This window comes from Onychostoma macrolepis, chromosome 17 (genome assembly GCF_012432095.1).
Source record: "Onychostoma macrolepis isolate SWU-2019 chromosome 17, ASM1243209v1, whole genome shotgun sequence".
Classification (NCBI taxonomy): domain Eukaryota; kingdom Metazoa; phylum Chordata; class Actinopteri; order Cypriniformes; family Cyprinidae; genus Onychostoma; species Onychostoma macrolepis.
This window is the reverse complement of record NC_081171.1, coordinates 1,438,742-1,457,516: the sequence shown is the minus strand read 5'-3', so window position 1 is coordinate 1,457,516 and position 18,775 is coordinate 1,438,742. Positions and strand designations below refer to the sequence as shown.

Genomic DNA, 18,775 nt, shown 5'->3' with positions numbered 1-18,775 from the left:
TTTTGTGTACATAGAAAAAGTCTTAGATCTTTGAGTTCAGCTCATGAAAAATGGGGGCAAAAACAAAAGTGTTGCGTTTATAATTTTGTTCAGTGTAAATGTCTTTAATGTCCTTTTTGATCAATTTAATGCGTCCTTGCTGAATGCCGTCAATATCAGCGAGTTTAGGTGTCATTAAAACATCGCTGAGTTATTTGCATTCATCAATGACCATAAAGAAACGTCCACAACATTAAATCCAGTAAATCTGAAATCAACTCAATCAGCTGGATTGAGGAGGTTTATTAGTCGCTGTATTCACAAAACATTTTATTTTACCACTGAGAGTTCTCCTAAATAGCAGTAAATAGCATTTTCTTTTAAACCCTATTCACAAAGCTGTTGAGACAAACTTTTACTAAGGAACAGAGAGAAGTCTGAAGCTAAGAGTAAGGGGGCGGGGTTGAGCTCGTTGCTATGGATGATGTCAGCATGCTTATTAACTATGCACACAGTGATTGGCTGATAGTCTCTGTCAGAGATTTATTCATAGAAATATTGTAGAGCGCAATATTATGTTGCCATATTCAAATACAGGTTTAAAAATAAAATTAAAAATGTTAATTGCCACGGTCAAATAAAGATTTTAAAATGCAGGCTAAGTGTCACTAATTAAATATGTATATATATTAAGTAAATGTTCAGCTAATTGTCAGCCTCTTACATGTATGCTTCTCATAAACAATTAGTGAATATGCATATAAACAGCCTTTTAATTAACAGAGTAGAATAATCATGGCTGATAGTAAGACATGCAAACATAAAAAACCAAACAAACTGGACACAAGAACAGCTGTTACTTTTGGCCCAACTTGTTAATGAAAACAGATATAATCAAAGGAAAATTTGGAGTTGGGATAACCTCCAAAACCAAAGGCGATGTCTTTTAAAAGCTCATTACCGTCAAAAGTTTCTAAATTGTTTACGTTCCAAGGCAGATTGCTGGCAACAGCTATTTTATGATAGTTGTGAGATTTAGATTTAGGAGCTAGTTTTAGTGCTAAAACACTGAAATACTCTTAGAACAAAAATTAGAGTCCTAAATTTAGGACTGACATGCCCATTATTTTTAAGATTTTCTCCTATAAATCCATGAGTTCTGAGCTACTTTTAGCCTTTAGATGTTTTGTGAATATGGGCCCTGGACTTATTGAGTCATTAGCATGCGTCATCACACTGAACATTTACAGACGGTGCGTTCCAAACGGGATATATCACCCTCCGAAGGGCACTTCAGAGTAGAGATGCAGCGATTTACCGGTTTTACGATTAACCGCGCTTTAAAACGTCACGGTTAATTAATCGTAAAGGCTCTGCTACACCGAGTGTTTCTGTTGCACGGAATGGAACTGTTGAAACATGAGCAAAACGAAAACAAAGGCCGCATTTACACTGCATGGTTCAAGTGACCCAATTCCGATTTTTTCCTCCCATGTGGCACAGATCGGATATGGCCCACGACCGTGTAAGCAGGAAAAAATCGCATGGATTCCGATATGCTCCGATCGGTTTCAGGCCTCATTCATATGTGGAAATAAATCAGATATGAATCAGATACGTGCATTTGCGCCTGCCGTGTACGCGGTCAGATCGGATATTCCCCTGTAAATGCGACCCCTACGTCATTGAAAAGTGAGTTTTTTAAAACATTTCAGGGTACAGACATACCTGTAACAAATGAAACATCTCTAGTTGAGTAGCAGAGTATTCATTTCGTTTGTTTGTGTTAAATAAAAGGCGATCTGACGCTGAATGTATTGCTTTTGGAATCACGCTGAGTGCTCGTTCCTGCTGTTGTCAGTTTCGACGGCTCGTGCTCAGACGAGCGCTTCTGTCCCGTTCGTTCCATTGAAACCACAAAATAAATGCACACAAACATGTCCCTGCCTTTGATATACAATCACTGATGAACGCATTTGGTTTTAATTACTAAAAAACACAGTCGATGTGACATGTTTAACATTATCTACCACCTGGGTATTATTCCACTCGCAAGCTTTCAGCGGAGCTGCGTACATCACTGTCCTGAAGAATTTGTTCTATATAATTATTTTGATGTATAGATGTAACTATTGCATTAAAAACGTTTCTATATGAATTCCATGCCAATAAACTAAACTCAATGTACTATTCAAATTGATTTGTGATGTCATATGCTATTTTTGGCTTGTTTCACCAAGTGCAGTGTAAAATGCACACATCGGATACGGGCCACTTTTAAAAGAAATGTAAGCACGTCGTCCAAAAAATCGGATATAGTCACAAAATCGGAATTGGTCATAAAGACTTGCAGTGTAAATGCAGCCAAAGTTACACTAGCGGTGCACCAGCTTAAAATGCCGTGCTTATCAGAGACACGGAGGCTACTAGATTAACTATGATAGAGGAACCAAACAGCGATCCTTTATTTCCACCAGAGAAATGACTGAATTCGATAGTGTGGGACCATTTTAAATTTGGGTACATCAATATTGCCGTAAAATCGCTGTTAAAGAGTGAATACATAAGGGATAATGCACAGCTAGCCAACCTGTTCTGGCTGTGCAATAAACGATTTTAATGCACGACGTGAAGGCAAGGACCACCTGACGCGACGTTCGTTAGCTCGAACATTCTGCCGCTTCAGAGATGAAATAGTGCAGTGAGAGAGAGCGCGAGCGCGTGTGTGAAGCGCGCGCAGTCAGCGGAGGCTCGCGAAGCGGAGCCAGGCGCGAGTATAAACGAGGCTTTAGCCTACCTGCATCTGCGTCACTACAAACAATGAAGATTTGAGTTTAGTTATTTAAACAGTCATTTTACCCCCTCTTTGCTGATTAATATAATGTAGCGATCCAGTATCTAAGCTATTTTATTAATGAAAGTCGCTGGGCAGCGTTGACAACACGTTTCTGTCCTCCTAAATGTTTGTGGGCAGCTCGATCTCACAAACCAAAATAATAGACATGATTTTCTCAGGCCTTATGTAAAATCAGATGAATAAAGATTATTAAAATGAATAAGTATGGATGACAGTTGATTACAATAATAGTTTAGTTTATTCCCTCATTAGTAACAGTGTCCTCTGTGGGATAAATAAAGTTAATATTAGTCATATATTAATAATACTTCATTAATATTGTGATTTATCATCCCTGTTATAGTATTATTCATAAGTCAATTTATTTTTCACCATCTTTCCAAGTTCTGTACCTCAGGTCCAAAAGAAATGTAGAAAGAATGAAATGAAAACACCAAATACATTTGTTATTTTCAAAAGGGAAATACTGACATGGATATTTACAGAGCAGAGGTCACCTTTTTTAATTCCAATAGGAGAGATGGACTTTTTATTTTTATTTAGAATTATTATTTTGTGCTGTATTATTGGTTCTGTTTCAAAAGGCAGCAATAAATAACACTTTAATATCTAAAGAGTGTTTATGTGATTTTATGTTGTGAAACCGTGATTATTCCTCAGACTATAATCGTACCAACAAAATCTATAATCGTTGCATCCCTACTTCAGAGTGAAAACAATCATGGTTGCCATATTGAAGGGTCGTTCCAAACCGTGCTCAAAAGTGTCCCCTTCAAAGGGCCCTTCGGAACAACAGTACAACTGATGGACACTTCGGGCCCCCATGATCCTTTGCAGATTCTTTGCATGATGACGGTGCAGAAGGGTGGTCCCCTACACCCAGTGTCCATCAGTTGTACCCTTCGAAATCCTTCATTCTGAAGGGCCCTTTGAAGTGGCTAGTTTTGAGAACATCGGTTTGGAACGACCCTTCAATATGGCGGCCATGATTGTTTTCACGCCGAAGTGCCCTTTGGAGGGCGATATATCCCGTTTGGAACACACCGAGAGTCTGTCTGCGATCTCATTCACATTTCCAACTCATGCATGAGTTACACATTGCAATCTGAGATTTCACAGCGCCCTGTAGTGACACACAAGCATATATCACTCTACGAAAAATGCATATCAAATGCCATCTTTTTTAATTAGAAACATAAAAATATTGTAGTTTACTACTCATATACTGTATTTGCATGTAGAATGACAAAACAAATTAAAATATTGAATTTAACTCACAAATTCAGGAGAAAATAGTTAATATTATCATATTGATGCACTTTAAAAGAAACAATATCATAGTTATTAATATTATTGAATGATTTTAATTTTATTTAGCTCTCTGAAATACGTGCCTAAATCTTTGCTCCTAGTACATCAACATCTAATAATGAATGAAATAATCATGTTCATTACACAGCTTAAACATTCAGTCAGTCAAACAATATATATTTCATAACTAATAGTTACACCCTAAACTCTCAGATACAAGAAAATATACAATTGTAAAGTAGCTTCCAGATATAATGAAAGTGAAAGTCGTGACAATGTTCATGTATATGTTAAATTAACTTTGTTTCAAATGTCTTAAAAGCTAATGATCCCGCTTATGATCCCATTATGAGTTATATTCCCATCACCATACATAATATTATTAAATACACATATTAAACTGTAAAGCATATTATAGTACACATGACTGTACTAGTATTCTGGCAGTCTGCTGTTAACTTATCAGCTGTCAAAGAAACTAAGAGACTATGTGGTTTTCTGTCTTAATTAGGCTAATTATAGACATTTTCCAGACCATTCGTGTTGGGTGGAACCATGGTTGTGGTGGAGCCAGAGCTTTTTGGATCATCAGAGAAATGACCAGCAACGTCATTATGAATGTGGTAATAATACAGGAAGAGAAAAAACCCTGAAAAAAGAATCAGAAAAAAATATTTCAACTGCTTTTATAACTCGTAATCAAAGATTTTTTAAATAATATTTAAAAAAATAAATTAATAATAATAAAATATTAAAGATGTTTAATTTAAATAATTTGCTGAAATTTGTAGAAAACATATGTATTCTATTAAACCAATTGTTCTGATGCATGTGATTGTTTCTCACCCTGAAACGAGTTCAACACAGTGAATATGTAATATGAGGGAATGCGCATCGGTCCATAACTGAAGAACGCCACAGACCACGTCAGACCGAAGAGCAGGAACAAACTCAACACCATCATCAGCTGCTTTCTGAACGTCTTTCTCTTGCCGTCAGTCGCTTTTGTGTTTCTGGTCTGAACGACCTTAGTGACGATCATGATGAAGATTCCTGTCGTGAAGATGAACACTAAAGCGTAGTAGCCGATGTTCACTGTGTAGTGAATGTAACGATTTGTAATCCAGCACCTGTAATTAAAGAGAATGAAATATAATTAAGACGACAATGAAACATGCATAAATTTACATTTAAATTTGACAACTTACATTCGTGAAATTTTTTCAGACGTTGTTTTATGATCACTGTTTTATATTCTCCTACAGAAGCAATAGCTATGACTATTGGAGCTGGAAATGCTAAAAAAAAAAAAACACAGAGACAAGGTTAAAAAACTAAACCTAAAAACATAATTAATAAATAAACAAATTTTGTTATTGAAATATACTTATTTCATTTCAACTAGTTACCAAAGCAACATTTCCTATCTTCATATAGTTTAACTTAATATGATAAAATAACAAAAACCTATATAGAACTATATACAAACTATAGATATATTTACAAAAATTACAAAACTGTATTTAAAAATACTAACAACTTCCCCACAATAATAATAAAACTTTGCAATCAAAATGAAAACTAAATAAAATTGATTTAAAAATATCAGCAAAAACTAATAGTGTCTCAGTAATACTAAAATAAGTGTTCAGATGCTTTTCAAGGAACAGCTCAAGAAACGTTTTTAAAAAAAGGATCATTACAGTAGTTCATATGGCTCGTGTGCAATATATTATCTTTTTTGGGAGAACTTGTCTCGAGTTGGCTGTTGGAGATGGTAGATGGTTTTAATTGGACATGCTGAAAAAGTATTTCTGGTACTGGAAATAAATAGGCCTACATTTTAACTGATAAAATATTTAAAAATAAAAGTGATTCAAAATATTAATAAAAACTACAATAAAATACTAAAAATAACACTGATGAAGACATATTAGTTTTGAGTGTTGAGATGCTCTTAAAAGAAAAAGCTTAAGAAAAAGACAAAACACCATAAAAGTATTATGACAAGAGTTAATATAACAGACTTTCTGTTTTTTTTGTTTTAAATATTTTCATAAGGAAACACTATAATAGGTGTTTTGTTGCTCTAACTCACCCCAGCCCAACACGGTGATCTTCCTCGTGTAGTTTGTGATGGTGACGTTCTGTCTGAGGAGCCATAAGTACATATGAAGAGCTTGAATGAAGAACCAGGTGAATGAGGCCAGCATGGAGTAATGCAGGAGCAGCGCTATGAAGACGCACGCAGCGTTGTCTTCTGTGTTAGCGACGCTCTCGTTTGACAAAAACGAGGCATTCAGTAGAAACAAAGCCACAAACATGTTCATCAAGATCTTCGTGGCCTGATTTGATTTGGCTTTCCTAATAATATAAAAAAACAACTGTTCTTGTAACCTGAACGAATACTTGAATAACAGCACTAACTATGTTTTATACTTCAGGATACTCTACCGCAGCAGGAAATGCATGAATAAAGCGATGGACAGAAAAAACATAGAGATGCCGCAGCCGATATAAGTGATATAAGTCAGTGATTCCAGATCCTGCGCTGTGACGTTTGCATCTGGCGGAGACTGAGGGATCAGAGAAAACAGAAAAACATATCAGATTTGAAGAACCAGTTTATAATTTTTGTAAAGTTTAGGATTACAATCAGTGTTTGGTGCCTGTACATCAGTGTAATTCATCTATCAGCTCCTCTGATTTTAGGGATTACTCATGGGTAAGGTTAGGTTTAGGTGTAGGAATATGGTTAAGATTATATTTTTGGATTAAAATGTTGTTCCAGGGTCAACAAAATATGTTGACCCAGGAACACGTCTAACTCAGCAATATCAAGACGTGCAATTATAGTACATAACGTACATACACTCGAGGCGGCCTATGTTTATGTTGTTTCACATGTTAATGTTGAGTAAAACAATAATATCCACTTGCTCAGGTGAAAGTTTGTTCCTCAGTCTGATAACAATAAGAACACGCGCCAACAAAGGTAACAGTGTGCTAACAATTTCTTGGCACTTTAACCACTCTCCTCTCCTTTGAGAAAACTTAAAGGATGTGTCTCATGATCATTTCGCTATCAGACAGACTGCACATAAACGCTGCGCATTTACGGCCAGCAAAGCAACACGTAGTAAGATTTGAATAGTGTTTTTATTTTTTAATAATAGTTACAGATCAAATATTCAAATGTTGACTGTGCCATAAGTTTGTCTTAAAAAAATGTGGGGATGGGGGTGTAGGCTATACATCTGCTTTAAATATTACATGCAAAACTATATATATACACAGTATTTATAAAATTTTAAATATTATCATCTACAAATTATTAGCTAAACTTATTGCAAAAATAAATATAATATAATATTCGAGTGCTTTTATGACAGATCAGTAACCAGTGCATCCTGATAGTCATGGCAATCATATACATTGTTTGATTCCTTTCATGGGATGCACTGAAAAGGCAGCTAGAAGCAGGAAATATGTGTGTATAAGTTAATTTGGACGGAGCATCATCAGACTTCAGCGTCAGTTCAAATTAATTTGTACGCATTTTACGGTCATTGTGTTTGAGACTGGATGCGTAATGTACACTACAGTACAGTAGCTGCACAACACCAGCAGTATACCCACTAGGAAAGGTCAAGGATTTGTGTATATCCACTTAAAAAAGCACATGGATACGTAACAACATCGTTTTGTGACAGACCTTTCACACGTTCGTTCATAAATACACCCAGTCTGTGTTGCGAAGCACCGTCTTTTTGATAATCACGCCGTGTTTCTGTTGACGACTACTGCTATTGTGCAGCTCTGGCGCAGCATTGAGTGCGCAAACTTGAAATGAACTAATGTGAATCACTAAAGGAGATATGAAACAAACTACAGCCTTTCAGTGTTTTCGTAAGCCTGCCCCTGAAGCTGCTGCTGCTTCGGGTGACACTGCAAACAGATGACAGGAACGTTCCCAGACAGCAACATAGTTCTGGCCCAGATCCAGCCCACATCTGGACCGTGTGAAATCCATGCGGGCCAGTTGTGGGCGGATCTGGGCCGACACTGCTGTCTGGGTTAACATTATAGAAACTACAGAAAGTGAGCCAGATAAGGCTGATACTATCCTACGCGGTACAAAAAACGAGGCCGATGTTATCGTAACGTTACCTGGTACGTAGTAGAGTATACGTTATCATTAACGTAACTATAACAGCAGGGATTGTTGGTATATAAGAACAATGAGTGATTTCAATAAACAAAAAGTTAATATTAAGTGACTTACATTGTCTGACTATAACAGTATTGCCTGATTTTGCTCTATTTTGTCAACTAAAATAGTTTCAAACAAACTCACAACTGAGCGACTGCACATCTCACATCATTGAATCTAGTGAGTCAATTCAATTACTCATTCATAAAGACAGTCACTAGTGCCTGAGTCCAAATGTGCATACTATCCACCCTAAATTCTATGTAATATTAGTCATTTTCAATACTATTTAGGGCAGATAGGGTGGATAGTATGCACATTGGGACACAGGGACTTGCTTTGTTCCTGAATGAATCAGCCGTTCGAACGAATCAATTGAATGAATGATTCAGTGATAAAATCAGTAACTTGCCGCCACCTAATGGCAGTTTTAGTTTCATTTTTAAAGTATCATTTCAGTTATTTAAATCATTGAATATTTCTATATTCAAAATTTTATGTTTAAAACATTAATCTCAAGATGAATTTATGAAGTTAATTGCACTCATGCCACCTCTGAGCCTCGTTAAATGTCTGTAAATACCTACAAGCCACTTTTGTGTTCTTCTTCTGTGCCACCTCTGTAGTGCAAATGAATTTTGTTAATACTGATTTTATTTGATCGGTAACTTATTCTTCTTATTGCATTGTTTTAATTAGAACTTTTGAAAAAAACTTATAAAAATACACTTTTGAATTCAAGGGCGTAACCATGGTATAGATATTGGGGGGGTCCAAATGTGAACGTTCGTAATGGGAAGGCTAACTTTTGTTATTGATCAGAAGGTGCTCCTGAATTTGTTTACTTAATTTTTAAAAAAATAAGCAGAACAAGTGCTCCTAAAAACAAAAGTAAGCGCAGAGTCCTGTTTAGTGAGTGTGGAGGGGCTGCTCTGGGATGGGTGAGTATGAGGCTGGGAAGGAAAAATCACAGTATACTCACTACAAAAAACTAGACTACACCACTGCATATAATGCGACGATCACAGACATATCTGTTGATTTCATGAATACTATAGCCAATCAGAGGCATTAAAGTTAAAGAATCCAGTGCTGAGTTCTGTGCACTCGTGAATCCTTTCATTATAACAAAGTCTAAACACAATGTAAATAAGAGATTCATTGTGTAGTGTAGAGAGATTAATTGATTTTAACGGAACTTTTAACGTAAGATTGCGATGAACTAAAATTTGCTGCTCTTTGCGCTATAGCAATGGATGGGACAAAATATGTCGAAATATATTAGCATTGAGGTTAGAGCTCTCACTATTTTCGGAAGCACTCTCTGTGATTTCATTCTGGAACCAGACCTGCCTCACTGTCACAATAGAGCCTCAAGTGTAATTTTTAACTTGATAATAATTTAACTTGATAATTATATCATGCAATTTGTGTGCTTAATTTATGAGAGTGGTATATTTAATGTAAATGTGTAAATATAAAGCATTCTGCTTACATCATCACTATCACACCGTAAAAGAGTGCATGCGTTCCAGAGTATGCAGCACTGCGCACCTAATTATGCCATTTACTGATTATAAATTCTGATATGTTTGTGACATATGTTTAAATGAAACATTATGAAAGCATAAGTTCTTCTCTGAGAAGCTTCTCACCATCAGCACTGCAAAGAACGTCAGATGTGAGCAGGAGCACTTTATGGTGTTGTTGTTGATTTCTGTCTCACAGCCGAACGTCGTCCAATTAAGTTTTCCTTCAGAGAAAACAAAGCAATGAATGAAATTTAATATACAAATATACAAATAAACTGGGTTTGTTGATGGGAACCAATCAGTACAGTCATAAATGTATGTACCTTTGCCATCCCAAGAAACGCAGGACGCGTTACCCTCCTGTAAGAACATGTTTATTTTAATTTTGCTTTCACAGTGTAATATATGTTTTGCAACAAATCCTTCATTACCTGATCATTTTGTGTAAAGAACATATCAATATTTTCAGTAAGGTTGGAGATATTGGCCCTCATCATTATTCCATAAACCTCATTGTTCAAAACAGTTTTAGTTTCATCCTAAATCAGAAACCAAGAACAGACCAATCATTAATCAGATATAAACATGTATGAATATAATAGATAAAGAAACATTTGTCAAAAGAATACTGTTTAATTTCACTAGCGCATAACGTTAAAAAATACAAACAAACAATAAGTAAAGAGAATAAAAAACACCAAAGAAACATCTTGAGAGTAGTGGATATGACAGTGCTCTAAAGTCTAACTATTCTGAAGTCATACGACATATTTTTGTCACAGTGTTGTGTGTAGATTTATTTTTTAAAACTTCGCTTTGTGTTCCACAAAATATAATGATGAATTATTTTTGGGTGAACTATCCTGTAAACATTCCTTAAAATGCTCCAAGATGTCATTTTTACATTAACTGTGAGCACCTCATTTCTCATATTGTAGAATTGTAGAATTCCAAGAAACGCTGTTCCATTGTTTTCCCGTCGTGATTTATTAAAGGCCTCGCTGGAAACCTTTACAGACCAGGGAAAGTTTGCATTCAGGTCGCTCTGACAATCAACATCCTGTGAAAAGAAGAATTAGCATGATAAATGAAGATTCATATCATGGTTTAATGTTTCTGAGGTCTTACGTTTATAATGTCCTCATCTGAAGAGTAGCATATGTTTTTGGTTTTTGTGTTCTTTGCTTGAACATGAAGAAGACCAATAGCATCCCCCATGACGATCCCTGCTTTGCTTGTATTGTTTTTCTCCATCTCTTCCATCTTAGACTCCATTTTATTCAAATAGTCTCTGCAAAATTGTTTTAATTACTTGGTGTTCCGTAATAGAGTTACTACAAAGTAACTGACAATCACACACTTACGATGCTTCTGAGGGATCAATATCTCCATCATCATCCTGAACAGGCATATCGTATGTAACCTTGTGTGGTTGTAGAGTGACAGTGACAGCACTGGCTGGGCAGGTCACACACATCCATTTACTTCTGATGAAATGCAGAACGTAACTGCTTCCTTTGTTCTCTTCAACACACAGAAATAAATGAGATTAGGTGTTGCTTATTTATAAATCTATAAACATCACAGTTTCAGCATTTAGCATATATGCATGGTCATTTACTTCACATATTTATGAATGACATAAAAAACAGACTAATAATTAGAAACAAATATGCTGTGCTTTGATGTGTGAATTTATTTAGATTTTGAAAGCAAATTTTGATGTGAAACAGGCAACCGGAAAAATACTGAAAAAAAGTTAAGACTTACTTTTGCAGATATTACGATCATACATAGCATTTCTACATTTCTTTCCAGGATCAACAAGAGGGATGTTCAAACAACCTGAAGAGACCATGACACACAATTCAACATAATTGTGTCATGCAGTGTATGATTTGAAATACTTGCCTTGTCCAAATACCCACACTTGCTGTCTTGGCCACTTAAGAGCGCGACAGGAAGTAAGTGCGCAAGACTGTCCCAGGTCTTAAAAATAGCCAAGCGCAGTACCCTTAACGCACACTAAATCCACACTATCAGGAATACCACTCCGCAGCGCTATTTGAGGGAAGTGTATCCCATCATGCATCATGTTCTGGAAATAAATCGTGAGACTTTTACCGAAATCTCGCGAGAGGTAAGTTTAATATTAATATAATAATTCGATATTACAAATAATTTGGTAGAAAAACAGTGTTTTTACATTTTATTGGTGCAAAGATGAGTAGTGGTGATATTTGCAACTGCTTTTTATCATTTAATTAGAAGCACCACAAATTAAAATTATGTCATGTTATTGGGACTACTGAACAGACATTTAGAAGTTGAATTTAAAATGCAAAGTATTTCAAATTAAAATTAAAATAAAGCTATGTAAACACTTACATAGTAATGAAAGGTTCGACACACACTTGTGGTTTTCATCGTCACTTAAACACTTGGGGCAAACACAGGAAATACGTCATATAAGTGGTCAAGTGCAAGTGTGGGTACATATAGAAGACGGGGGCTTCGCAGATGATTTCATAATCAAGTGTCTCAGTTCACCTCAGTTCAAAGGAGAGTAGATATCGAGGACTGTAGAAATGAGCGCAGATGCAGTGTGTTGTGGAGAAGAGTATCTAGCACAACGTTTATTTGTTTCTTTCCACAAAGAATGCATCTATTTAGTGGATCAAACACTGTACGTATGCTAATATGATGCTTTAAACACGTTTGGCTCAGAAGTTCCCAATCTATAAATCCATCACCCTCTGGTCTGGATTCATTTGTTGGCGGTCCGGATTCAGCGCTGGGATATCCAATATACTTTTTAAAGACGGAATGAGGTTTATTTCACTATTTTCACATTCAATTTTAAAATCAACACTATTTTCAAACGTGCGCATCCTCGCATTGTTAACATAATTGTGGGTGGGACTAAAAGAAACCGATAAATCATCACTTTGACAAGCGTATGGTATGCACCTATACGAAGAGGGAAAATGAAGAAAGACCATAAACTCACATTAAGTATATTTTAAAGTACATATATGAAGTTATAGTGCAACTACACGTTTATTATTATTATCATTTAAAAATTACATTCATCTGGAAAATGACCAGCTTCTCACTGGGTAGGCCACAGCTGAAGGCATTGCCCACCCAGGCCCACCCATAGCTTCGGCACTGGTTCGACTTGAAGCAGAGCTGCACAGACCGATCAGAGTTTGATATGAAGTACTGCGAGAGCTATAGAGAGCAGACAGAACTGCAGGCTTTAGGATCACTCTCGCGGTACTTCGATGTCATACACCGATCAGTCTGTGCAGCGCGGCTTCAAGTCCAACACACCTTATGAAATTTAAGACATAGGTCTGCTGTATGTAGCGGGGCGGGTGAGTTAAAAACTTGTTTTTTCCATAACTAATTTATTAAACTAATGCGTTAAATTGACAGCCCTGGTAATAACATACGTCTTGTTTTGCACTTTCTTTTTGTCCACATAGACTTTGTCAGTGCAAACTGATGATAAACTTTTAATTAATTTCTTTTGTATTTTATTAAGACAGAAAAATAATATAAATTAAGAAATGCACATTAAAACCTGAGATATAATCAGGGAATTAAAAAGAAAGCACAGTTTCATGCATAGTGGCTTGTTACAAATGTTCTGTTGCTATTTGATATAATAGAAAACACTATGAAAAAAAGACTACTCTTACTTCCACCGCTTCTGCTGCCCCCCGGATTCTGGCAATTCGAAGCTGATGAAGGGAAGAGATTAAATTATTTCAACACTCACTAAATCTAATCTAAAATAGTTTGTTGTACCAACAAATTATCTTATGTTTCTGGTTTTCCAAACTCATGAACTTAAGCTTAGGAGACAGTTAACTTAAACAACTGAACATACATCAAGCTTTATGTAATTTCAATGTGTTAGGTTCATTTAAAAAAAAAAAAAAAAAAACACTTCTCTTGTTTGTGAGAAGTGCATTTGTCTTCATGTGGTGTTGTGTGGGTTGTTGTGGACTTACCCTGGGAAAAAACAAAACAAAAAAAACAGCAAGAGAACCACAACTTTCAACACTAATGTCTATTGTAGGCAGACACGCACCGGGATTACATTTATCATCTTGCAAATATGCTGCTTCGATGTTTTCAGTTGTCTCCTTCATTTTGACTTTATATTGCTTCCCCTTTATTGTTATGTTGACACTGTATGTTTTGCATTGTCCTGAAACCACAGAGAACATTTGCATTTGTTATAAAAAATAAACAAATAAAAAAAATAAAACTTTTTAAAGAGCTTTGAGCTCAAGAATGGTTTATAAAGAATATACGCTCAGGTTTTACCTTGAGAATTGATGTCTAGGTTGACTTTAATTATGTGTACATTATTTATGTTTTTATATTGACATTCCAGTGCTATATCTGAAAGAAAAACAGAAATCTCACTGAGTTTATCAGTCATCACTTTTAGACAATAAATATGCAGTATTCACGCATGCCCAGAAAACATGGCTTTGAAACAATTTTCACTCAGAAATTTATATTAAATTGTAATAAACTGTGAAAATTAACAAGAAATTACAACTTTATAAAAATAAATAAATTATATATATCATCTATAAATTTCACATTTACCTGGAATTTCTTTTGCACCCCCAAAACATGCATTTGTCAAACCAACACGGATTTTCAGTTTTTTTGAGCTGGCTGTACAAACACAACATTGTATGGCTATTATGTATAACATGATGTAACACTTTATATTACTTATCAAAATGTATATGCCTACATTTACAGTCATAATCTTTAATTGTTATTTTTGCTTACATTTTCATTTTAGAATGTTAACCAAACAACATGTTCAATGGAATATATTTATCTTTAAGTTAATAAACTTTTTTTAAAGCAACATACTTATCCGGCATGAGGCACAACAGATGATCATCAGCCACAGCAAATTCTGCTTATGACGAGACATATTTCCCAGAGACAGAGGCCTGATAGAGACACATGTTAGTTTTGTTTTCTACAGGTTTTGGTAATGAATTTTAAATCTTAAATACTTTTCTTATTACATCCTAGAGATAAAGTCCACTGTCCACGAGTTGAGAGAGTTTGATGCATCCACATATGAAGTCTGCTGTCATATGAGCTGCTGTACACTGAAATACAGTTCATATGAAAACATGCAAATGATGTTTTGATGAATTGCCTTTTAAACTGATCCACAGGTTTTATCCTGTCAAGAAATTTCTACAAAGGTTTAGAGCTGATGTAGAGCTATCATGCTCTTTTTGTTTAAATGCTGATGAAACAGTGGACCACTTATTTTGCTCATGTCAATACACTCAGGAGTTTTGGTATGATATTGGTGCTTTTGTTAAGTTGAAGCTTTTGCCAGAATTTTTTATACAAATTAGAAATACTATATTTGGGTATTTTGACTCAGACCCCACAAAAGAAAATATTTGTTTTATTATAAATTTACTTCTTTTCTTAAGCAAATTTTATATTCATAAATGCAAATTCTCAAATTGTAAACCTGTCTTTGTGGTCTTTTTAAGAGACATGGAGAATTATATTAATTTGATTTCAGTATATAATAATAAGAAAGCTATGAATTTGCTCTGCACTTAAAGTTTTTGTAGGAAGTCTTATGTCAAACAATGACCCTTTATTGCATTTATTATTATTATTTTATTCATTTTTTTTTTAATTATTATTATTATTTTTCCTTTATTTTATTATTTTTTGTGTATTTTTTACTGTTTTATTTTATTATTGTCTGTTCAAGTGTTATGTGGGTATTTTGTATTTTGTATGTTCTTGATTTCAGCAATAAAAATAAAATAAAAAATGTTGGTCGAACAAACTTTTAAAACTTCATCTTTTCATTTATTTTGTTAAAGCTTTCGTTTTGTAATATTTATTAATTGCTATATAATCATATATAAATGGTGCTTTGCATATAGTCACCTCTTTGTAAGCAGTGTTGATATTTTCTGTACTTTTATCTTCGGTATTTTTACCTTGGCATTAATAATAATAATAATAATAAACTAAGCTTTTACGGTTTATGACACGACAGCGCTGTCTTTTATTTTTTTCCCCCAGCAATTTGCACTACAGACATTAAAACATAGCAGTAGGTTTAAAATACACATTTTGAGGGCCTCTGCCTTTTGTTCATGTTTGTTTTTTAACTATACATATTTCAACTACCAATGTAACATTCCATACATTTTAGAAAGTAAACACTATGTTTGTGATATTTAGCAGTGAACATTAAATGAAACATTATTTGTATTTTAAGCTAAATAACAACATATACAAATCAACCACAGTAAAATAATGAATAATTTCCACAATTTAAGTTTTAATTGTTTGAGTAAAAAAAAACACTATATTGAAAACACATGAACTGCAAGTAACCGTGATTGTTACAGTAAAGACACATTGCACGCTCACATACACACACACACACACTTCACTCTTTGTCTGTACCAAGACCTCCATCGTCCATAAAGCAATCCCAGCTACAGTAGCCAGGGCGGTCATCTGAGGAGTAAAACCCCAAAAGCACTCCCGTTGTCCATTTCCTGGTAGCCAGCCTCACAGTCTTTATAGGATAAAAATATTCCATCGTGTTTCTTTATCCTTTTGTGCATAATTTCACCCAAGCCCTGTGCGTTCTGCTTGCACTGCACGTTAGGACAGCGTCAGTTCGCCATTGTAGCGATGATAAGATAAAATTACTTGAGTTAAAATTTGAAGAAGACACCATCTTGATTAATCCAAGTGGAGGTGACGTATTTCCTGTTCGAGAGGGGAGCTCCACTCGCCCATGGTCTGCAGCCAGACCCATAGACATAATATACGTAGACGCCTCATAGACTGAAGCTGCCTATTGGAGATGACGTATCAGCGCGGCCGCCATCTTGGATGGGTCCCCAATGCGCCCCCCCCCGCATTTAATTCTACTGATGAAAGTGTATCCCCAACTACAATAATCATAACTCCCCCGAATTTTTACCGGATTTTCACACGGTTTGGTTTGTTACAAACGGCAGAGATTTAGTTATGATACAGGACACTGTCACACATTGAAAAATACGTGCTTTCATGCTAAAAGACTTTGTATTATGCTCTTTAACAAAGACATATGGTAGGCTATGGCATATTGATAAATGTATAAATGAATTAATTTTATATTTTAATAAAGAAACAAGTTTGATTGTTCATTTGAATTTATTTCTCTCTCACACTCACACATACACACTCACACGACCCTTCTGTAACACATATACATACAAGCTCCCATATATACTGTACTAGCTCAGTAAAAAAATTTTAAAGGCCTGGAAAAGTAAGCTTTATAATTCCATTCCAGCATTTTACACTACCCTGTCAGGCTTGCAACTGGGGCTGGGGAGCTAAAACCCTTGAAAAAGAACTGTTTTGCACAGCTTCTTGTGTATGCTGGCACTCTGTAACTCCAGGGTAGTTAATTTTGCGATGTGGTGCAGCCTTACTTTGTGAAATACAGACACCACAAATGACACAAGCATGACATGATGGTTCTCAATTCCGAATTGGGTTTCTGCGATGTGCTCCCCGAGTAAGAACACATCCTCTGAACCAATCTCCGCCCGAACGAAACGGTTGACGAGGGACACACAGACACCTTGTTCTTTTGAGTTTTGTCGAATCACACGCTCTGCTGCTCTGACCACCTTCACTGATGAATCAGGTAATCCCACGCGATCTGGTATCAATACTGCGCCGGTTATTGCAACCGTAAACTGCACAAAATACGGGCATAGTTGCTCGCTCTCCGTTGACTCCGGTGCTAGCGTAGAGTGAGGAGACCCAACCAATATGGCGGCGACACTGGATTACGTTCCAGGACGTCATGAGGCATCTACGTATATTATGTCTATGGCCAGACCCCTCTCGAATAACCGATGAGCGGCGCCATGATGGATTCTAACTTCCGTTTGGTTGCTCTCGTGTTCCGGTCTCCATAGAAATCCATTAAAACGGGGTAAAAAAATGATAGACTGAATTTAAACTTTTTTCAATATAACTACATATAAAAATGTGCAGAGGGTTGCTGTGCTGTTGTTGGCTGCCACAGTAACGGCAGTAAGCTACGGAATTATTCCTTTAAAGTACTTGTTTTGCGAATCAGAAAATCTGTCTTGTCAGGCACTGTATACATGGCTTGCAGCGCTTAAGTTAAAATACTGAGTGTGAAATAATAATATATGTTAAAATAATGTTTGCTCTTATCATTCTGTGTACAAAATCCCGTGAACTTTGCCCCGATCGGGAGCTGTATGTGCACTCATCTGTTTTCAATGCAGCTAACCTCGCGTCGCTTCATCTCATCTTCCCACTCATTGAACTATGACTGGTCCTTCACTGAGACAGTCATTGTGACACTGTAAAGTAATGAAACAATGGCGCCACATGATTTTTAAAATGACTTTCATAGGTTTCACATTATATCATCGGCTCTGAAAACATGTAAATGTCACTAGAAACCGGAAATATAAAGCACCGTTCTAATCGGGGAGACTTCGCGTTCAGAAAAAGGTCTATACTCTATTTATAAAATAAATAAAGTTATCATAATTTATAAAATAAAGTGCGATAATACTATTATATATTTTAAAATAAAAAGTATTAAATATAAATGTAATTATTTTGTAGTGCACTTTCATTGTCTTTCATTGTTTTTTTTTTGGGGGTTTAATGAGCCAGCTTTTATTTTGGCGGGTTGCTGGCAAGTAAGTATATGTGCTGGCGGTTTTAGCACTGCCGAGTGAAGCGTGTCAGTGAAATGTTACAGTTTTGCATTTTGCTCTGAAACCAGCAGTGCTC

The 18,775-nt window shown here is 35.7% G+C and overlaps 1 protein-coding gene across 1 annotated transcript in view; it reads right to left on the bottom strand.

Annotated features, from left to right (window-relative positions):
* Positions 1 to 4,655: 4,655 nt before the first annotated feature.
* Positions 4,656 to 18,775, bottom strand: part of LOC131522649 (adhesion G-protein coupled receptor G5-like) — a 45,417-nt gene continuing 31,297 nt past the window's right edge. Inside the window, exon 18 of the mRNA XM_058748264.1 lies at positions 4,656 to 4,796. Within this exon, the coding sequence (XP_058604247.1) occupies positions 4,660 to 4,796 (137 nt within the window). The 3' untranslated portion in view covers positions 4,656 to 4,659. The remainder of the gene's footprint in view (positions 4,797 to 18,775) is intronic.